Genomic DNA, 24059 nt, shown 5'->3' on the forward strand with positions numbered 1-24059 from the left:
ACAAAAGAAGCAAGAGAAATATAATTAAAATCAATATGAGTATTTAATGTGATGGATGTCTTCAGCCACAAATCGTGGCATGGATCACCTGAATGAAGTGTGAATGGTCTGTGGACTGCAGTTTGGGAACCCCTGATCTAGAAACATGGTAAAGAAAAGAGAGGGAACAAAGTAGACAGTGGCCAGAGGAAGTAATGGGTGGTAGGGACATGGGAGTTGGAAAAGGAGGGTTGGAGACAGGAGGGTCTGGGTACAGGAGTAAAAGGAGCAGCCAAGGGGCATATGGTTGCTTTGCCTATACAGAGACATTTCATCAGTTATGACCTCTGCTATCACTGCAGCACTGTGAGCCTGGCAAGCAAAGGGACAGCGACACAAAGACTAAGAAGCAGCAGAGATGGTATGACTGAATTTCACACTGATTTTAAATTACTAGCCAAGTTTCGGTTCATGTGCCCTGTTAATGGATTCTGCTAAGCACAATTATTTGGCAGTACAGCTCAACTTAAAACTGGGTTGGGTTACCTATCAATGGCATGAAAATTATGGTTTTATGTACAAAAGGATGGCATCTGGTGATTCGATTCATTAATGAGAGATTATTGTCTTGCGAGAAAGGAATGTCCTGGAAGATCCCATTCCTTTCCAATGGATGACTCATTTCAAGAGTAAGGTGTATAGCCAGCACTCTGGTAGCATCACTGAGCCATGATCATGTCTCTGCCAAAGGCAGGGAGTTCAGGTTGAATGCTTCAGGCATAATGGAATGAGGCCAATAAACCAGCTCCAGTTAGGAAGTAGAATGCAAAATTGCACATATTCCAAGGGTCCAGACCCTCATTCACCTTACATTCAGTGTTCAAAAGACACTGCTGTGCGCCAGCCAACCAGCCGATCTGTAGAGATGCCTTGTCGTTGTTTTATTCTGGATTGCTTTATTTATGGCTTTAATGTGTTGTAACCAACTTTGAGATTTTTTCTTTGAAATACAAAGTGGTATAGAAGTGAAATTAACAACAACAAATTCCATTCAGGAAAAGAAATGCAACTAGACATTCCTTTGTGGCAACTGTAACCCAGGTTTAAGGTGCCATTATTTGGTGATTACCGTATTTTTCGCTCTATAAGACACACCAGACCACAAGACGCACCTAGTTTTTGGAGGAGGAAAACAAGAAAAAAAATATTCTGAATCTCAGAAGCCAGAACAGCAAGAGGGATCGCTGCGCAGTGAAAGCAGCAATCCCTCTTGCTGTTCTAGCTTCTGGAATAGCTGCGCAGCCTGCATTCGCTCCTAAGATGCAAACACATTTCCCCTTACTTTTTAGGAGTGAAAAAGTGAGTCTTATAGAGCAAAAAATACGGTAGCTTATATATCTAAGTTTCTAACAGTTCCTTAAGCTTAAGCAGTTCCTTAAGCTTTTTGAAATTGGCCTTCTTAAAGTCCAGTGCATGTCCAACTACACTCAGTTTTCCCTTGGCTGTGTACAGTGGTACCTCTGGTTACATACTTAATTTGTTCCGGAGGTCCGTTCTTAACCTGAAGCACCACTTTAGCTAATGGGACCTCCTGCTGCTGCCGCGCCGCCCGCTGTGCAATTTCTGTTCTCATCCTGAAGCAAAGTTCTTAACCCGAGGTACTATTTCTGGGTTAGCGGAATCTGTAACCTGAAGCGTATGTAACCTGAGGTACCACTGTATAATGAAACCCAGGAGGATATAATCACTTCTTCCCAAGGTTCCCTGTACTTTCACTTCTTTCCTGCCTGTTGGTGAGCACCGGGTCAAAGAGAGATGACCTGCTTCTGGGAAACAAAATTGTCAGCGAGACAACTGAGGAATTTGTTGGACCTTTCATTCTTGGCAGAGTATGAGTTCCAATAGATATTGGAGTAATTGATATTGGAGTCTGTCATGACTACTATATCACTCTCCTTTTTGAATGTTTGGTAATCTGCTCTCGGAAGGAATCATCCAAGTCCTCAATCTGGCTTGGAGGTCTATGAGCAGACACCCACAATAAGGTCACTGCTGTTTTCCTCTCCTACAATTTTTACCCATATACTTCCAATCTGCCTTCCATGCTCCAGGTCATGGATTTCTTCACAAGCATGCACATCCTTTATATATGATGCTACTCCTGCTCCTTTCCTGTTTGTTCTATTTCATCTGAGTGAGTTGTACCCCCCAATTTCTACATTCCAGTCATGAGCATAGCTGTCAACGTTTCCCTTTTTTTAAGGGAAATTCCCTTATTCCGAATAGCATTCCTCACAAGAAAAGGGAAAAGTTGACAGCTATGGTCATGAGTCTCATCTCACCAGCTTTCAGTATTAGGTCATGTTTGCCATCCTGTATTAAGAGTTCAAGTTTTTCTTGCCTGTTTTCCATACTCTGGGCATTCATGTAGAGACAACTGAAACCAGGAGTCATTCATCCTCACACTGCTGCCTCTGTCTCCCTCCATTGGGAGTCACCACACATCTCTCCTCTGGGGACTGCAGGAATCGTTCTGTACACTATCTTCCACTTGGTATGTTCTGAGGCCTGTAACCACTGTACTTGCTCCTCTGGCCAGGAACTGGTGTCTGAGGTGAGGACATGGAACTGATTTTGTAATTCCAGAGACACAGCTTGGCTCCTGACAGTCCTGCTTTTTCGTGTCACGCTCCAATCTCCTGCATCATTTCCCCTCCTACCACTAGATGGCAATGCTCCTCTGTTCTCACTGTATTTTGAATTTAAAAATCACCTGCCACTGGCAGGTTTTCTCTTGCCAGATTTTCCCCTTCTGCCATAAACTGCTTAGGATTTGTTACTCAGGATTTCAAAATACAGTGGATAAATTAAACTCTTGAACACCATACTTTCTGGCTGCTCAAACATATTTGTTCCACTGACTGCTTTGATCCTGCAAATCTGCTCTGGCTCCTGGAAGGTATCAGAGGGGTGGGAAGTGTTCTAGCGGGGGGGGATCTCTCAAAGTAGGGTTGCCATACATCCGGATTTTCCTGGACATGTCTGGGATTCCAATGCCAGAATTAGTGTCCGGGGGGAATTTCAGACAATCACTTAAATGTCTGGATTTTTTTAAATTTCTCCCCAAAAGGCTTAACAATGCCCCCCCCCAAAAGCTTATGTCAAGGGGACTTCTTACCCTCCCACTACTCTACTTTTCTGGTTCTTTTTTTTTATTCTGTTGTTTGGGTTTGAGTTTAGTTTATTGTGTTACTTTGTGGTTTAATCTTGTAAACCTTCATGATAGCGGAAAACAATTTCCTGGTAGCCATGCAACACATAGCAAGAGAAGCACACAAAAAAACATAGATGGTGAGCATCTTGTGATGAGGATGGCTTCTTCTGGGAGACATACATGTACCATCCAGAAACAGTTTTTTCCTACAGCATTAACTTTTTTTCAAGCTGCAGTCAGATTCAGTTAGATCGATGGACATTATCATTTCTTTTAATTGTGTCACAGTCCCAAAAATACAGATATCGCTTTGTCCTGGGCCAGACATGATCTAGATTTGATTATCTAGGTACAGTTCTCAGACTTGGATCATTTTTTTCCTAACAGAAATTTGTTCAGACATTGTTTTGTTATCAGAGTTTAAGGGAGAACCCCAATTTATAAACGGATTACATTATTATTTTGATTAAATATTGAAGCACGGTGCCCTTTTCCAGTAGGAATAACTGGAGAGGGTTCCTTAGCCTGGTGCTTTCAGTGGGGGTTGCCAGAGTGTTCTGTAACAGGCTGCAGTGTCTTCTAGCTTCTCTTTTCAGGGAACAGAGAACAGCAGCAAAAGCAGTCTCTGTTCTGAAATCAGTTTGAAGAAATGTTCATACTCTGGCTCCTCAAAACAGCGTGTGTGCACGAGAAAGACAGAGAGAGAGAGAGAGAGAGGAGGCAAGTTGTGAGAGGCTTGCAGGCATCCTATTACGCTGAATTATTTGCAGGATCTTTCATCTTCTTTGCTGTCACAGGATGAAAATAATGAACTACTGCATGTCAACACACACCCCTTACACAAAGCTAAGCTGTGCCTTATTTACTACCCAAATAGAATGCCTAGTAAATATTTATGAGAAAAAAGATATAAAAATTGTGTGAGATTGGTGTAGAAGTAAGAGTATGTAGAATCTGGGAATTTACCATCAGTGTGGTAATTGGAAGCCTTCCTGGAAGTGCCCTTTTAGAGGGTAGCCCTATGTCCTGTTGCAGGAGCATGGAGGCAGCTAATGATTCAGATTTGTTCAGTTAATTCTCAGTCAACTGGCAAAATGCTCCCCATCAGTTAACATGAGAGTGCCAAAGACATTTATATTGAAGATGAGGGTGTTTCTCTGCAGCCATTTTTCATTCCTTTTCACCGATTACACATACAAAATTACAAAGCTACTTTCTTATTCTAACTCTCAGCAAACAATACAGTGTAAATATAAAATACAGAACTCTTATTCCAGCTGATTATCATTCAGTCCTGGCTACTCTGGGCCCAAAACCAGGTAAACAGACCCTGTTTGATTAGATCTTCTCAGTGTTAGAAACCAGATATATAAACTAATTGCCAAATGTCATCTTAAATCTAGGTTACAGTCACCACAACAGTATGTCTAGGCGCTATTCCCACCCCGCCCCCCGTGAAACTGGTTGTTGTTGTTGTTGTTGTTGTTAATTTCATTTCAATTCTGCTCAATGTTTTAAAGAAACAATCTCAAAGCAGTTTGCAAACACATTAAAACGTCAAATCAAACAATCCAGAATAAAACCAATTCAAGCTTCAAGGGAAATATTTCAGATCCTTCTCTAAGTGACATATTGCTTTCCCCATATTTATTTACCTACTTAATTTATATCGCTGCCCCATAGCAGAAGTATTCTAGAAAGCCAGTGTGATGCAGTGGTTAGATTAGGACATGGGCGATCGGGGTTCAAATCCCCACACTCAGTCATGAAGCTCCCTGGGTGACCTTGGGCCAGTCAAAGCCTCTTAACTACCTTACAGGGTCGTTAATCCCTACAACTGAGGAGGGGAGTGAACCATGTACTCCTTGGGGGAAAAGGTGGGATATAAATGCAGTACATAAGCTCTTCTGCTTATCTCCTTAAGAAAGTTATGGCTATTTGACAGTGGAATGGCCTCCACAGGAAGGTGGTGGACACTCCTTCATTGGAGGTTGAATGGCCATCTGTCATGGATGCTTTAGTTGAGATTCCTGCATGGAAGGGGTATGAACTAGGGGCCCCTCGGGGTGCCTTCTAATAAAATTCTATGATTCTAAGCACTGTGAGCTGGTGATTACAGGTCAAGTATCCTTACATTCACTTATCACATTACTGCTTCCCACTGTTTTTTGCCTGAGATGTCTCACCCCACCAATATGTCCACTCCGGTGTGCAAGTCAAGAGTCATTTCCAGAAGAACTCGAGGATTACGTACCACAGTAACAAAGAAGATGGGCACTGCCAAATGCAGGTTCTTTCCAAGCATGGGAAAGTATCATTACTTAATAAAAAACATGAATTTATACCCAGTTCACTTCTCTGACCCAAATGATACAAAGAACCAGACCTTTCTCAAAGGTCTGTAACCCCCTGCCTTTCACGGTAACCTGCCCCTTTTTAAAAGAAAAAAGAAAAACTATACTTGCTTAGTTTCAGCATTTGGTTCTCTCAGTCCATTAACACATTGACTTCACGGGGAAAACTGCTTTCAAACTAAGGGGACCTACAAAAGCATTATGGGATATGGCATGGGATGGGGAGGCTTGTCTCATGGGCTAATTGAAGACCAGTGTGGTGTAGCTGGCAGGTGTCCAATGTATTAATGTTAAACCCTGGTCTTCAGTTCCATTCAAACATTATCTTGGCGGCCTTGGGCTAGTAATTGCTGTAACTAACCTACCTCAGAAGATTGCTGTTAGAAATAAAAGCATATGTGCCCCATATCTCTATTTCCAGACCCTCCTACAGGTCAATCACAAAAAACCCCACCTCAAATATCCATCCAACTTGGGTTTGCCTAAAGTAGCACTTCGGATCTGTGGGTCAGGGACTAATTATTCCAGGCCTCCAGGCAACCAACCAAGGAAACTTTTTAAAACTTAAAACTGATCTCTCCCCCAACTCTGCAACACGCCTCCCCAGGCTGCCCCTGGCCTGGTCCACAAACAACCAACACCAGCAAGAATCCTAGGAATTCAGGATTTATCCTGCAATATTCTCTTCTCACTCTCAGGAATATGTGAAGTGAGGCTAATGATTTGCTGCTACCAAAACTTGAGCTGATAGAACCTTCCATATGTTCACTTTGTGCCATGGACTGCACTTTTTCAGGCTAGGTGACACACAAAAAACAGAGTTAAAGCTGCTGAAGAGTTAAGTTAGCTTTACCTCCTTGGTCAAACACCTCTGTTTAGCAACATCTGCAAAACTAAAGCATTACCGTCTTGGAGTACAAGTCAATTAACTCAAACAGCCTCTGAACCTAATAGCTTAGTAAACATGCCAAGAGCACAGGTACCTGAGGTGACCTAATTTTCTATTAGTGCTGATCTATTAGTGTTGAAAAGGAAAGTGCGAAGATGCTCTCTAGGAAGTTCAGATGTAAAAATAAGGCAGAACTGAGAATAAAACACTCACTTAAACACATGACACATTAAAAGCAACTGTGCTTGCAGGCAAGAGAACACTTTTAAAAACTGCAAACTGAGCTGCAGAGGAAAGCACTCCACAAAGCACACCACAATCCACATTTTTAATACCACCACACTTTATAACAGCAGGTTAATCAGTTAACTAAATGGGGGGGGGGACACAGAGGGAAGCACGGAATGGAAACTGTCCCTCCCAAGTCAAGACCAACCAAGCCACAGAGCTTGTTCGGGATTGGGGTGGGGAACCATCTGTAGACCCCCACATTTGTGCAGTCAACCTTTCCGCAACACCCTGGGGTCCATACAAGGTGCCAAACATGGAGTATGAAAATTAGATGCATTCTTTCATTCATTCCATAAATTTTATATACTTGATTTTTGGGGGCGGACGGCAGACCTCAAAGTGGTACACGAACTAAACAATGTGTTTTCCCCAAGCTGACACAGCAGATGGGATTCCTAAGCCTCTCACTTTTCATTTTCAAGTAAAGCAAACTATTAGGCTTGAACTGCAGAGAGGAACTGAGAGAATATTCTATGTTCTGTGGAAGGTTCAAGTTGAGGCCTGGATGGGGGGTGGCTGACAGTGTATGGGAGAGGGAAGAGAAGTTTCCATGCTCCATATCCTCCCTTCACAGTCTTTTCCAGGGCTCCTGTCCCTTATCAATCTTATCCTTGGACGTAACCAAAAAGCCGTAACTAGAAATCAAAAGATAAACTGAACTACTGCACTATCAGCCAAGTAATCTGCAGAAGGATCATAGGCATGAATGCAAATCTACATAATGTGCAGAACTGATTTTACACATTTCTTTAAGACAGAACTTAAGATTTCTTTCTGGCATAGAGCACTAACACAGCTCTAAACTCGGTGTATCATTTTCAATTCAGTTTTCATCAGGAGAGACAGCAAAATTTCCCTGTAATCCCTTAAACTCCAGAAATTCAAGCCGTTCCAAACCCCAAACAGGTTATTGGACTCTGATTCGCTCTTCATATACACTTACAGCCGGGGGGGGGGGGAGGACCAGTGACCTCAGAAGAATTTTATTTATGTGCCTTTCTAATGAAGTCTAATCTGATTAGCCGACACATTGTAAAAGAGCCAATCTCAAGTGATCCAATAATCAACGCTTGTTTTCAGACACACGTAGGCAGAAGTAATTACAACTAATTCCTACACACAAGTCCCATCCTTCTCCCAAAGCCTCCATACTTGTATAGGAGACAACACAGTAGAGTGAAATGAAGCATGTGAGACTTTTGAAACAAGATCAGGATCGGCCTTGAGAATTCACTTGTTTCCTTGGCACGCTACTTAACCTGAGTTTCTCTACCTGCAGAATGGGGAAAACTAGTGACCTACCTCAGAGGGATACTGGAGAAAAGAATAAGGAAGCGTTAACATCCATCGAGTCTTTGAAACAGAGTGAAATGTAAATTCAGGAAACAAGCAAGCAGCATACAAGAGAATATGGTCTGAAGATCCAACATATCCTTTCATCAAGGCAAACTAACTTTGTCCTCACAACTCTGACCTACATAAGACGGAGGAATCAGCTGGTGGCCATGTGTCACGTCCTACTAGTTAATATTGTCATATGACCGTGTCGATAAACAACTACTGTAATTCCCCCCTAGCTAAAAATAGGCCAGTGCTCAGGCAGAGTCCAGAGGTTCTTAGTCAGGCACAACACACCGGTTTCTTGATTTACATACAGATTACAAGGTGACAGTAAAGGACTGGTTAAGCATGTTAATGACCTCCAAATTTTGGACTTGTGTCTAATAAGCAGAATTTGGAACACATCCTACAGGTAAACACATGTGCCTTAATTTGAAATGGGTGGTGAAATACATTTAAGTGTGTTATTTCACCTGGTATTCTTGTAGACAATGGCCTTAAGAGAGATATTCAAAATGCTTCCAGTACCCAGATACGAGGTCTTCCTTAGGACTATTATTATTTCAAAAACTCTAGTAGTATTGATTTACATAAGGTGCAACACCAAGCCAAGGGGGATGGGAATTACATATGATAATATATCTGGAGTGGGTTGGCAGGGGTTTTAGCAGTTTGTGCTAAAATGTAGAGATGATTTTTTAAAAATAAACAAACCTGTCCCACTCTTTAAAAAAAGACTTTAAAAACAGAGGATATATGTGTTTTCTGAGTCACTTTATGTTTATATATGATTTGAAGTGTTATAGTAGCTGCGAGCGGGTGGCGCTGTGGAGGGACGCGGGTGGCGCTGTGGGTAAAACCTCAGCGCCTAGAACTTGCCGATCACATGGTCGGCAGTTCGAATCCCCGCGGCGGGGTGCGCTCCCGTCATTCGGTCCCAGCGCCTGCCAACCTAGCAGTTCGAAAGCACCCCCGGGTGCAAGTAGATAAATAGGGACCGCTTACCAGCGGGAAGGTAAACGGCGTTCCGTGTGCTGCGCTGGCTCGCCAGATGCAGCTTGTCACGCTGGCCACGTGACCCGGAAGTGTCTGCGGACAGCGCTGGCTCTCGGCCTATAGAGTGAGATGAGCGCACAACCCTAGAGTCTGGCAAGACTGGCCCGTACGGGCAGGGGTGCCTTTACCTTTTAGTAGCTGCGAGCATGTTTTAAGCTGGAAATCTCATGCTCATCTCTCACCTCTGCCATGCACTAACTGCAGGGCCTCAGCAAGCCACTCTGATTCAACCATAGTCTGAGCCTGCCATCTCTAATAGAGGGGGAACCTATAGTCCTTTTTTGTCAGCCCACTGGTTCATCTAGATGTGCTGAACCAAAGCTGAGATGTTCTGGGAGCTCTGCAAACACCATCTGGATAGTCAAGTTAACTCTACAATTACTTTAACTGGTAGTTGTTGCAAGATTGAGCTGATATATAATCATATTTGCTTGCTTTGATGCTATGCTTATCTCTGGGCCCTGGGATGCTGGGCTCTTGGCCCAGAGAGGGAAGCTATCTTTAAGCCTTGGATATTTGCCATCTATGCCCTCATAGGTCAGGTGGATTGATGGGAGGTTCTGGTCAAACTTACTTATGTTGTTGTTTGTATAAGTAATGCTTACATTATACAAATTAGCACCTTGTGGACAAATCACAGTAACCTCTCACTGTTGTGGTGTCCGGTCCTAGGTCTGTAAAGCCACTGAGGCTTTGTAAGCTGCATTGTACGTTTACACCAGAGGTCGGCAACCTAAGCCCCATGGGCCGGAAGTGGCCCATGAGGGTCACTTAACCGGCCTATGAGCCACCCCCGAACCGAGCTGCCCATTCGGTGAGTCCCCGCACGCTGCGCTAAACTGGCACAGCACGGCGCGGTGACTCTCTTCCCTGGCTCCGAAAATCACGTCTGCGCGTATCTGCGGTGCCAGAAATCACTTCTGTGCATGCCCAGATGCCGGAAATCGCTTCTGCGCAGGAGCGATTTCGGGTGCCTGGGTATGCACAGAAGCGATTTCCGGCGCTGTGGACATGCGCAGGCGCAATTTCCAACTGCACCAGTTCAGCCCACAGAGGATCTCCGCGGGTGTGATCCGGCCCATGCCCAGTAAGCCTTGCTGACCCCTGGTTTGCACCTTTCTTTAATAAAGCACTAGAAATGGCCACTCTGGCGTTTTTGACATCCTTGTTTGGTATCCCTGCATCAAACCACTTAACTCAGGCTCTCTTTTGGGCCTGCAATTCACAACACTCAGCAAGTATGGCTTACTCTGACTAGCACCAGCTCTCCTGGTGTCTTTCCAGTTCAGCTGCCCAATAAGCTTTCAACTGAATATGATATCAGCTCTCCCAAGATTTCAGACAGAGATTTCCCATTCCCCGAATCCTTTTGGTAGAGATGTCAGGTATTAAATCTAGAACTGTGAACATGCAAAACATAATGCTCCACTGCTAATTAGCCATGAAAGCTTGAAATTCGGATCTCTTGCCAGCATCCTTTCTATTTATGACAAGTAGTGCTAAATTCACACCAATATCTGGAACTGAGTTCATCCACAGTCTAATTCCCCAACTGGGAACGTGAGTAACCAAAGCAGCCCAAGGTTATGGTCAAACTTTCCAAGAACTTCTGAGAATTGTCTTTCTTCAGCCAGCATAGCAAAAAAGAAACATTCCCAACCCTTAGGCCTGTTTTTGAAAACCTGGTGTGAAAACTGAGCAGGTTCAGACAGTATGTCCTTAGACGTTACTAGCCAGACTCCCTACAAGTTTACAGAAAATTTTTCAACCTGATCACCTGAAGACAACATTTCCTCATGGGAATCATGTGAGCAGCTATTTACAAAACCCAGGTTCAGGTGTTCTGGCGATAAGCAGCAACAGTAGTGATCTGGCACAACCGTTTTTTAGTCTACCAAGCTGCAAAAGTGCTTCTTCCAATACACTCATGGGCACCTTATGCACAAATAAAATTTCTAAATGCAAGTAGCAAGCATCCATGCAGAGAACAGCATCCTCCAGATATAGCTATGTGTAGATACATGGACAGCAAATGTCAGACATTACCATTTTGATCAGAGGTGTCCTTGAACAAGGTTTGGGGAAAGAACAGAAGATTGCCGCCCACACCTGCTGTTGCAAAAACAGCAGCAAAAGACCCAGCAAAAAATGATAGTCATAAGAGCCAGACTGTCACACTATTTATGTATTTATTTAGTGTCTGTCAATGACATGCTAGGCTATGGGACTGGGTTATATTGCCCAAGACCAAACAGTACACTGTTCATACCAACAGCTCCATTAATTATGAATCCTGAAATCTGGGACCCCCTCCAAACCGGCACCAAAATTTTGCAATCTTTTTGAAGCATGCTCAAAGCATAGTAAGTGATACATCAACCCGGAGCTTGTCATTAACACCATTCAAAATACATCATTCTCCTCCTATTTACTCCAAACTGGTGCCAAGCGGCTGCAATTGTTTTGCAGTGCAAACCCTATGTTTTGCAGCACCTCAAAAAATGAGTAATTGGTACTCAAACCGGGGGTCATAGGTATCACCCAAGAAACCAACACTGTCCAATTCACTCCAAACCACTATCAACATTTTGCAGCTGCTTTGCAGCATTTTGTAGGGCAAACCCTACACTTTGCAGTGCGTGCCCCCCGCCCAAAGTACAGTAAGTGATATATCTAACCAGGGCCCCTAGTTAACACCACTCAGAATCCAACACAGTCTTGATTTACTCCAAACTGGTGCCAAAGTTCAATCAGTGATTTACTCCAAACCTGTGCCATATTTTTGTACAGTGGTGCCTTGCAAGACGAAATTAATCCGTTCCGCAAGTATCTTCGTCTAGCGGTTTTTTCGTCTTGCGAAGCAACCCTATTAGCGGCTTAGCGCTATTAGCGGTTTAGCGGCTATTAAAGGCTTAGCGGCTTAGCTGCTAAAAGGCTATTAAAGGCTTAGCGGCTTAGAAAAAGGGGGGGCGGGCGAAAAAAAAATCTCAAGACTCGCAAGACATTTTCGTCTTGCAAAGCAAACCCATAGGGAAATTCGTCCTGCGAAGCGCATTGAAAAACGGAAAACCCTTTTGTCTAGCGGGTTTTCCGTCTTGCGAGGCATTCGTCTTGCGGGGCAGCACTGTAATTGTTTTCAGCATTTTGCAGTGCTCTTCTAGAAACTGACGAGAAACCAAAACATTTATACACACATTCAACATTCATGTAAACATATATACCAACATCAGCTGCAAATATCTACATACACATGCACATCTACATACACATGGTCAATTACTGAGAAAAGTATTTATTAGCTCAAGTTGTTATCACCAAGACCTGCAAGAATTCCAGAAGTATAATGTGTGAGAATGAAAATAGACCAGACTGAGGAATGTGGGAGCTTTATATGCACAGATTCATTGTTTTAAAAGCTGTAAGACACTATTTAGAAATTATAACATAGTGTAAAATTGAGTCTCCAAGAAGATAGCACGTTTCCTGGGAACATCCACTGAAAATGTTTACTGGCTCAGTTGCCAAAATATTTCTGTGTTCCAGTTTCATAAGGTTACAGAAAGCTTAGTGCCAAATTTGTATGTTTCTATACAGGTGTAAATCTGTATATGACAAACGATTTGCCTATTTTTACTGCATAATGACTTCTTGTTCCTTAGGTCATTGTATTCCTCCCACATGTCATGATGTCTCGGAGAATATGCTACATAATGCTCCATGACATTCAGGAGGATTGATTGGCTCCCTCGGAAACGCACAGCACCTCTAAGAACATGTCACACACAGCAAAAAGTGATGCACTCTCTTAAAATTGGAGGGGGGGAATCCGTAGACAAAAATAAGTTCTACGGGATTAAAAAAAATTATACAAAACTATATAAATCTGAACCATTGGACTCCCAAATCTTCACAAATTTCCTAGAAGAAAAAAAATGAATCCAAAATTTAATAAGACTCTTAGCAGAAATCCAAAACAGAAAAACAAAACAGAAAAATCTCACATTTTCTTCTGAAATTGTTTCTTGACATACAGAATAGAGGCCAAATTCCTGAAACTTGGCATATCTCGTTTATCACAGTCATACCCAAACCACAGAAAGAACTTGATCAAGTTGAATTATATAAACCTTTTTCATTGATTAATGTGGATGCTAAATTATTTACAGGCATAATGGTCAGTGGACTTTCAAAAATTTCACCCAACTATGTCCACCATCACCAAGTCAGATTCTTAAAGCTTTCTCTATTAGAAGGATTCAATGCAATTTTTAAAGAGTTAATCACATCCAGAACCTACTGTTTTCTCGATGCTAGGTGCAGTAAAGGGATTTAATGGTTTAAACTGGCAATATATCTTTACAATTCAATGTTCCTTTGGTATTAGTGCATTCTGGGTTGATAAGCTTTATAATTTATACTATGAGTCACTGGTCCATGTTTTGGTGAATGGGGAACTCTCTTTGACATTCCCCATTGGTCGGGGCACAAAGCAGGGCTGCCCACTGTCTGTCCTGCTTTTTACCTTGGTCAAATCTGCTATTAACCACTTTCTAAAATCAGATTTTACCATATGGAAGTAATGGAGACTGAACTTCTACCTTCTGATTCCCTCTTTAGTCCCAATAACTCAACACTTCCTTTCACAAAGCAGCCAAATCAGGCTGATTTCCTAGGTGGGAAACAGTGGGATTATATAAACTCAGACACTTCTACAGTAATCAAAAGCTCCTTACAGCTCCAGAATTATTATTTTCCATTGGGAGACAGATCATATGGCTGGTTAGAGGTACACCAGATTATACATTTTCTAAATCAATCAAATATAAAGACCCAAGCATTATGCAGCTTAAACAGTTTGGAGCAACTACTCAACTCAACCAACTCATCCACTGAGAAAGGTCATCTCCCAACTATATAAAATCCTCACACAACTGGCTACCCTTCCTCTCACTTCATTAAGACTAAAACAGGGAAAGACTTTGGAGAAAAATTAGAGAAACAACTCTGGGAACAAATTTGGAATAAACTACCATTTGGATTAATCTCAGTTAGAACTTGAGAAAATGCTGTAAAGATAGGCAAAGTAAAGGACCCCTGGACAATTAAGTCCAGTTGAATTCAACTATGGGGTGCGGCACTCATCTCCGCTTTCAGGGCGAGGGAGCCAGTGTTTGTCCACAGACAGCTTTTCCAGGTCATGTGGCCAGCATGACTAGACAGCTTCCGGTGCAACGGAACACCATGATGGAAGGCAGAGCACACAGAAATGCCACTTACCTTCCCACCACAGCAGTATCTATTTATCTACTCGCGCTGGTATGCTTTCAAACTGCTATGTTGGCAGGAGCTGGGACAAAGAGACAGGAGTTCACCCCATCACGCACATTCAAACTGCTGACCTTATGATCAGCAAGCTCAAGAGGCTCAGTGATTTAGACCACAGTGCCACCCATGTCTCCTGGTACACGTGCCTAGCAAGACTATAGAGAAGTGATCATAACACACTCAACCTTTGCTGGCAGAAATGCAATTTACCTGGCTCTCTAGTATGTTGTGAACAGCCCTGAGATCTGCAGATGAAGGGTAGTATGCAAATGCAAAAATAAATTAACAACAACAACACACATGTGGTGGTTTTGCCCAAAAATCATTTGCTTTTCAGGAAAGAAGTTTTTCAAACAAATTATCAAATGATGGGACAATTGCTACAACCAGACCCAAAATAAACCCTATTATCTTACATTTATCGGGGGCAGGGGGAAGACTCACACCTTTTATATGACATGGTGTCCTTTTATTAACTTTGTTAAGACAACGGAACATGGTTTCACCCTCCACTGACTCATGGAACCTTAAGGAGAGACACTTTCATTTGACTGCCTTGCTTAGACCGTCTAATACCACCATCAGCTCCTATTTTTCTTTCTTTTCTGTACAACTACTAAGCTCTAGTTTCCTTGTATGGGAATGTTTTGTTACTTGAGATTAAGAATCAATTTAAAAATCAGTTCTCATTGTCCTTCAACTCTGCCACACAGAGCATCAGAGGTTCTTCTGCTAGGATGTTTCCATGCACTTCTTTGGTTGTAGACAAACAGTGTGACTTTATCACTTCTAGCACATTGATGATACTCTGGCATGTGTGAATCACCTTCTCTTTGTCATCCTTCTCAGAAATTGGACGCAGTACATTATCTGTCTTTCCTAGGTATTGTTACTGTATTTGCTTTTCTGTTGAGCATTGTCTTGAATAACATGTGATTCTGGGAATGTTCAGAAATCCTCCCCCACTAGGTTCAGAAGCACATCAAGTAGTCACCTTTTCTTGAACCATTTCTTTCCTATCATCCTCAATGATCACAGATGTAGGTTGAGCTGCAGCAGCCAGCTTCCTGGTACTCTCTAATGACTGACTATGCCTGAAAATGAAGTCACCCAGATGCACAGGTAGAGTTGTATGTTTGAATTCTGTACACTTCAGGTCCTTGAAATAAGCCTGACTGGAAGCACTGCTGGCTGTAACACCACTATACCCATAGAATGGGACCATCACAGCTGTCCACAGTGGAATCAAATGCAAAACATTGTCTAGAAGCATTTGCTGGTTACTTCTAGTTCCAGAACAACCTTTGTGGCGACAGTATTATTTTATTTCCTTCACAACGGCACCTTTCTATGGAACCAGAAGACATACTTCACTGCATTCTTCTTTACCTCGCTTAACTCACAATCTGCTGGCACGCCTATATCCTTGCCCTCTCCCTCAGTTTCGCTCATGGCAACAGTGATAATTTTATATGAGGTGTTTGACCTTAAGTAGCAATACTCCTTAGGTAGAAGTGACGAGTAAGGCGTTATGGTCCTCACAGAGTAGGCCATTTTGCCATCAGGTTAATCATGTGTGCTATGTCATAGGGCAAATTTGGCAATCCCTTATTTTCAATCAAAATCTTAGTACACTCATTCAGGTACTTATTATTATTATTATTATTATTATTATTATTATTACTGGGAGAGGAACAGCACCTAGGCATTCTGTTGTGGTGCTCATAGCCTAGGTTTAAGGTGCCATTTGGCGATTGGCTTATATTTCGATTGGCATTTCTAACACTGTGTGCCTCGCCTTGCCTTTTAGAGAGGCTTTTGGTGAGGTGTTCAAGGGAAGATCAGTTGTGCAAGCTGCTTACCATTCACACAATCCAATATTATTAAATGACCAGTGTTCTCTCACTTGCTCTGGAGATCTAAAGCCAGAGTTTCAGCTGTGAAAACACTTTTCCAGTTCAAAACTGGTCTTACTGATATTCATAAGGTCAATCCTCTATTCAAATCCTGATAGATAGTGAGTGTGTTTGAGTGGGAGAAGATATAGCCACACTTATTTTAATCTACAGACTGGATCCTGATCTTTCTTAATCTGGATTCTGTCAACGAGGGAGACGAAAACTTCACTACTCCTCAAACAGCAGATTACAACAGGGGTGTGATCTGAAATGTCTTGTTCAACTTACAAGTGGGAGTGGTGCCTTTCAAAGCCTCCTGTTGGCCATTGTCACTTTAAACATCTGCACTCCAATGTCAAACTAATTTTCTGTGCCTTTAAGTGTCATCACATCTGCCAATGCTGCACAAAAATAAGACAACAGTATTGCCAGCTCCTGGGTACCAGACTTGCATTTGAGTCAGTATCCCAACCAAGAGAATTAGATGCTACAGATTTTGCGCGCCTTCTGACAGTTCAGTATTCTCATTCAACTCTATATCCTTCGTAAGAGTAAGGATACATTACTATAATTCTTGTAATGTATCTAACTTCCTAAGTAGAAACTCTACCATCACAGAACAGAAGAGATACTGGAAAACAAGAATTGTATCTCCCTTTCTAATTCAATGCTATCAATACCATCACTACCACTTTGCAACTCTTTCTGCTAACAACAAAAACAGTAACAATTTTATAGCAATTCTATCTGGGGTACACACACACAAACTACACAATGATCAAATTAATCAGTTTTCTCGCATTAATTAACTCAAAAGTATCAGGAGTTGAGTGTCATACTATTCCCCCATCAGCCATGAAGTTCACTGGGCAACCTTGGGCCAGTCACTCCCCCTTCACAAATAAAATGAAGAGAATTATGTATGCAAACTTGAGCTTCATGGAGGAAAGGTGGGGCAAAAATAGGATAAATAAAACAAATAAATAAATGTGCTCAGCCAAACCTGAAAAAGAGAAAGTTGAAGATGACAACAGTGGGTGAGGGGTGGAGACCAGACAATATAAACAGGTCAATCAGGCAAAAATTTAACTCTCCACATTAAATAATATTTGGAGTGGGGGGGGTCACATAAATAAGTTCTAAAGTTAGGCCTCCTAGCTCTGGTTGGGGGTTGTTTTTCAACAGCAAAATTCAAAACTGGAAGAAAAAAAGGAAATAAATCTTCAGCCCTTTGCTGCAGAAAGGCAGCAGGGGCTAATAAAGAGAGAGCGCTCATAATGACTGAACACAAAAGATGAATAAAGCACAGAAGGTGCAACAGTCAGCACTTCAAAAGATGCTGGCTCTTTAGCGTGTGCCTAATTAAAGGTTTTCTGCACTGCTGTGTGCCTCAGAGAGTACACATCCCAGGTTAAAGCAGTCACCCCTTCAAATCCAGGGATCAGCCCTTCCCTTCTAGGGATGGCCAGAGGTCCCTGTCTGTCACAGCAGCTGAGGAGTTGCTTGTTCTCTCAGCTCTCTCCCACAACTTTCTGCTTTGTACAAACAAAACACCAGGCCGGCAGGACCTACATCTAACACAGCCTCTTGGGAGGCGGCACACGGCCAAATCCGACTGGATGATTCCAGTTCAGACTGGTTCTGGGAACACAAACAAGGAGGTCCTTGCACAGTCGACACTATTTGGACACAGCAGCTCCCACAGCATACAAGGCTGCTCCTTGCTTATCAGCTGTGGAGACCTGAGGCCTCGTTTGCCCACATTTTTCCGGCCACCTTATCTGAGTGGAGGAAGGTGGGATACCAGTGTTTTTCTTTTAATTCGTTTCACTGTAATTATAATTTTTGCTACAGAAATCAAATAAACTCCGCAAACATGGCTGATTTGCAAATGCACCTTGACTTAGACCTGTACAAATGAAAACAAAGCCTCAAGATGGAATTAATCAAGAAATGTTTTTGAATGCAAAGCATCTGAATGAACAATGGTCTTGGGTCCTGTCCTCCTGAAGGATTTTAAGATGAGATCTTCCCACAGGAACGGAACATCCTAGCAAGCAGCCTTGAAAAGAAACCCTAAACACAGACACACAAATCAACATGCCTGATAGCTACACTCCACACTGCTGAACAGTAGGGGACAGCTTAAGGCAAGGAATGCTAACACCTCTGGAAGAGACTGAGCAGTTAAGGAGAGCCTTAAAGAGCAAGAGAAAGGCATATCTGACAGGGCAGCTTTTGAAATTACTACTCTAGAGAGAAGCTAACACAATCCGCAGTTTACAACCCTGCAACCGAAGCTAGCCAACAGGCGTTTAGTCATTCAGCTTCTGGCTTAAGAAAGTTCTCTTTGTCCTAAAAGAATTACATAAAAATATCATAACAACGTAATATGTAAAAATGAACAGGGCTCTTTCTCTTGAAGAACTGTGTGTATGCTTGGAGGGGTGGGGACAGGGACATCCAATATTAAATTAAGAAAGGAAGGAAGAAACTGGTTATGTTCCTGAATGCTTGCACCATTAGCATGGGCATGACAGGCAACAGAAACAATTCAGATCTTTTATACAAGGCTAATCTCTCTCTCTCTCTCTCTCTCACTCACACACACACACACACACACACACACACACACACGGTGGTCAGTCCATACCATACCATACCATACCATACCATACCATACCATACCATACCATACCGTTGCTGCTGAAGTTCTCCACTCAAACTGCTTCTCCACCAGCAAAACCACATGGAAAATGGCCTTTGTTGAGCCTAAGTTCTGAAGCAGTTTTCCCCAATTGTCCCCATGAACAGGAAGCACCTAACCCACCCACACTCCACTAAATACCATTTTAAGCAAGTGATTCATCCTTAGTTGGCAAATTCCAGAGCAGGAAAGAAAGGAGGGGGTGCCACAGGAGGGAATGGCCAGTATTATGTAATGCAATAAAGTTTGCCAATGTCTACTTTCACTCCAGGAGAGGAGGCTGGTAAGCAAGAGACAGCAACCAATCTCTCCAGCCAAGTCTCAGGAAACCTGAATGTTAAGTCATGGTGGTTTTTCTAGCACCTTTCACTACAGTAATTTTCATCTTCATGTTTCAGGATACATGCAAGTAATCAATTTTAAAAAATCCATGACAAGGGCAAGTTTCAACAAAGAAGACAAATTCTTTCTAAAGTTCATCTGGTTTAACCAAAGAGTCATAGTCCATTAATCACAGCAACTACATTAGAAAACACAAGAATTAATTCAAGTGGAATTCTCGAAACACATTCTAGATAAAAAGAAGCTCTGTGGTCTCTACAGTAACATTACTTGAAAGCTGGGCTTCACCACAAGTATGTGAGTTTCACAAGCCCAATGTGAAATAATCACTGTTTGAAATTCCCCAGGCACTAGGCACGTTCTGCAACTGCTACGGGTCCAATTGCAGAGGTTGGCCTCTGACATCTCCATCTGACTGGCCCCTCCAGCTTTCTTAAGAAGGTGAGCAGAAGAACTTACATACTTTATTGCATTTATATCCCACCTTTGAGTCCTCCTCCTCAGTTAATCTACCTCACAGGGTCATTGTAGGGGTTAGGAGGCTGTGAGTGGCCCAAGATCACCCAGTGAGCTTCATGACTGAATGGGGATTTGAACCCTGACCTCCCAGGTCCCAGTCAGACACTCTAACCAGTACACCACACTGGCTTCCTAGAATACTTCTGCTATGGGGCAGCTATATAAATTAAGCAGGTAAATAAATATAGGGAATATTTCCCTTGAAGCTTGCATTTATTTTATTCTGGGTTGTTTAATTTTCTGTTTTGATGTATTGTAAACTGCTTTGAGATTTTTTTTCTTTGAAATATAAAGCAGTATACAAATGAAATTAATAATAATAATAATAAATTAATTGCAAAAAAAAAATGGGGATTGTAACCTAGATTTAAGGTGCCATTTGGCAAATAGCTTATATATCTAATGCTGGAAATAATACATTCAACAACACCAATCAGTATTTCAGGCAAGTATGCCAGAGTCAAGTCTGCAAAAACCGTGTACTAGTGGTCAAGCACTAACTAGAATAAGGAAGACAAAAATTAGTTTGATGAAACACTGAAAACACATTTCAGTTGGTAAGATTTTTATAGACACCAATAGAGGATAACATTGCAATGTTGGACCCTTCTTTTGCAAAGTCCTTCGCTGATTGGAGAAAATTAATTTTCAGAGCTACCAATTATTTACAAGCATCTATAGCACTTTTCCCAAGTACCTGTAATGAACATTTGGACATGGTTCACATAAAACACATAGGCAAATTATGGCTTTGCGAGGACAAGCAAGTGTGCCAGTACATACATGTGTGCCTCACCCTGTCCCGTTCCACCCCCGTTCGGCCTTCTACCACGTCCAAAAGGACCCACGCATCAGCGACTGTTCATCAATTGGACATGCCTAAAATGGCTGTCGCCTGTACACACATACAATTTGACTGGGAAGGAAGATACAGTCCTTTAAAACCAGTTTCATATGATACACATTCTATTCCAAAATTTCTCTCATTCTCCCACAGCTCTTCATTGATAAATAGAAACAAAACAAAAAAAATCCTTCTATCAAGTCCTTGCTAAGCTTGAACAACATTATTTTGCCACAGTAATCCATTCAGCTACAGCCACAATTTAAAACCAACACTCCGTTCATCTCTCAGGCGTCATTACCAAGAGGTTATTCCTTTAAACTTACAAAATATGCTGGAAAAAACACATGCAGGCAGGGGGTGGGAGAAGAGAAAGCAAGGCAGACAATGACTGATAATTGGCACTGGATTTTAAATAGAAGTGGGAAAGCCGTATGAAACCAATCATATTAACTTTGTTCCATGAGGCACCATTTAAGTTGACACATTTTGAAATGTAGTACATATAAATGTCAACAACTTCATTCTTAAGCAGGGGCTCAAATGCTGAAGGCACAGGTCTTCAGGGGGCAGGGGACTAGAACAATAAGAAAAGGACACTGCAATATCCCATGGGTAATCCTTGGGAATTCATATCAGGGCCCAGGATGAAAACATGGCATTAATAAATATGACAGGGGCGTTTACATACCTGTCACTGCTGGTACTGCTACTGCTGCTGATTGAATCACTGCTTGATGATCTGCTCCTAGAGCCACTGCCACTAGGGGACCTAGTAGGTCTTGACGCTTGGCTCGCCAGCCTCTGAGGAGACTGGGTCCTAGACTGGGATGAATGTGGTGACCGGCTCCTGCTGTGCTGGTAATTCCGCTCTGGCCTCCGGCCTCGTACCTCCCGTGTGAGATCATCCCTGTAGATATCCCTGTGTACCACGCTGGGCAAAGTAAACTGCTCCCGGGCCCGAGGTTCGTAACGGGGGTCATGAGCATCAAAACGGCTCGGGCTGCGACTCCGAGAACTGTAATAGAGTCCATGTTGTAAAGTCCGCTCTCGAGGATCTCTATAGTAATCCTGATCATAATGTCTTGTCCGATCAAATCCTCCTGTCCCCCGTTCATGGTGTCCATAGGCACTATGTTCATAAGCACGCTCCCTGTTATCTGAAGCCCTGCATTTAGGAGGGGGAAAATATTTATGTCAATCAGAGATGGAGGAGAAGGTCCCAACATCATGCAAACATTTAGTGTGGCACTGGCGATCTTCACAAGTAATATTAACAATAAAAGACTCTAAATGACTATAATGACTATTAAGCAAAACCAATGAGCTTGGTTCTTCCACACAACTCCTCAGTTACATCTAGGTACAGCACAGTTTGGCACTGATTCTGCTTCACTGATTAAACTGGGCTTTCATGACCAGAGTTCTGCATCACAGAACAAACTAATGATCTTCTGGGCCCTGAATGATTTTCACATAGTTTTTTTGTTTTATAAAAAAAATCACCAATTTAAAATATATTTTTTCTAGGACCACAATGCTCTAGGATTTTAAGTAATTACAACTATTCATGTTTTTCATTGCATGGGTATGCTGAAGATCTTTTGCTAAATGTTTGGCTGGCCATGAAAGCCCCTGTGAAAAGCATGAGTCCAGAAAAGGCAAGTTACTGTTAGCATTTTAGTTGCTAAGATTCCTTGGATATAATGTCAAAACAGTGAATGCTCAATACATTGATCCTATTAATTATCCAAGAGGTAGGTACTTTTAAGTGCCATAGACAATGTGGAGACAAAGCCATGCCCACAAAGGTATTAAGTCCCCAAAGCAAGATTTCTGTTGATTTACTGGTAAGCTGTGGGTATTTTTGTAAGCAGCTTTGAATCAAAGAAAAGTGGGGTATTAATATTTAAAGAATAAAGCTAATTGCCACAGTTTCTATACTCCACATAAATAATCAGCAGTTTGCTCTACTATGTACTTCAGAGTTAATGAGAACACTGTGCCTGTGACTCAGTTCTATGGCCCAGAACACTGATGAGTATTTTCATAGGACAGTATTTCAAAACAGAAAGCAAAATGACCCAGAAGGCTTCCAATAGTTTAGTACTCTAATTTATTAAAAGTAAAAGGATGGCCAATCTTTAGCGGCATGGCTAATCAAGAAAAATAGTAATTCAACAGGAAATGTTTGTGGATTTAGTAATAAGCCAGAGCCTGAGTTAGTTGCAAAATTTAAAGCCCCATTTTAGGAAGAAGGGTTTTAAGCCATCTCCCTTTGTTCCAACAGTCTTCTTTGAAAACCAATTCACAGCTACTTCAGTTCTAGGCACTCAATCCTCTCCCACCTCCACCCCCACAGTTCCTCCTCTTCTGCTGGGTCCCAGGACAGATCTTCTCAAAAGCTTGAACTCTCTTGTATTTTTCTTTTGTTTAGTCTTAAGAGTGGATTAGAATCTTCCTTGATTATAAATTTCTCTCTCTTCCTACACATGCATCTCAAGCACAGGGCTAGTAATCCCTGAGATGAAGGTGCTTGATGAATCTTAAAGGCTTTCTTTTCTCTGAATTCCTGCCTCTTGAGCAATTCAGAGTTGTCTTAACAGAAATGCAAAGCAAAATTCCAAAATGCACAATATACATTTCCAATTATTTGCAGCTACATGCAAATAAGGCAGCAAACTGTTTCCAAATGTGTGCACGTGTGTGTGCATGTGTGTCTTCTTCCTTAAAAGAAGAAAAACAAGCAGCACTTTGCACCCTATGGAACATTATGCCAGTGAGAGCTGGTGTAATAAAGGAACAGAAGCAATACTCCTAGAGGGTTACTGGTATAGTAAAAGAGCTCCTTATCCATTAGAAGGACACAGAAGACAGACAAAAGAACTAGCAGAGCTGAAAATCTAATGACTACAGCAGTGCTGATTATCTATTAGTACTAATTACTACTGGAGTTAGTGGAAAGAGGGATTGACTTGGGTTAGGAGAGGAGCTAATATACACAGGGCAGGACATACCAACCTTTTCCAAGTGTGGAAACACGACCTATATTCCCAATTAAATCTAGGGAGAGAATTGTGAACATAACTTCCCCAATTTTGGCCCCTCTTATAGGGGTAATCCACCTTCTTAATGGGCAAGGGTGTCAAAATGATATTTTAGATGAGCGAGCAAGAAAAAAAATCTTAGTGACAAACAGGGAAAAAAATCCACTGGAAGCCAGTTGTCCCAGATTGACATGAGGACTCTGTAACCCCCAGACTTCATTCTTCAGGCAGCAAATCACGTCTAGGTATATCC

General features: G+C 42.1%; 1 protein-coding gene across 4 annotated transcripts in view; it reads right to left on the bottom strand.

Annotated features, from left to right (window-relative positions):
• The window catches only part of SPEN (spen family transcriptional repressor), a 67618-nt gene that overhangs the window by 24883 nt on the left and 18676 nt on the right, over positions 1–24059 (bottom strand). For all 4 annotated transcript variants that reach the window (XM_081017230.1, XM_081017228.1, XM_081017227.1 and 1 more), the window contains exon 3: positions 21451–21927. In XM_081017230.1, coding sequence (XP_080873356.1) covers positions 21451–21927 — 477 coding nt within the window. The remainder of the gene's footprint in view (positions 1–21450; positions 21928–24059) is intronic.

The sequence above is a fragment of the Podarcis pityusensis genome, assembly GCF_964106645.2.
Source record: "Podarcis pityusensis genome assembly, chromosome: 8".
Classification (NCBI taxonomy): Eukaryota; Metazoa; Chordata; class Lepidosauria; order Squamata; family Lacertidae; genus Podarcis; species Podarcis pityusensis.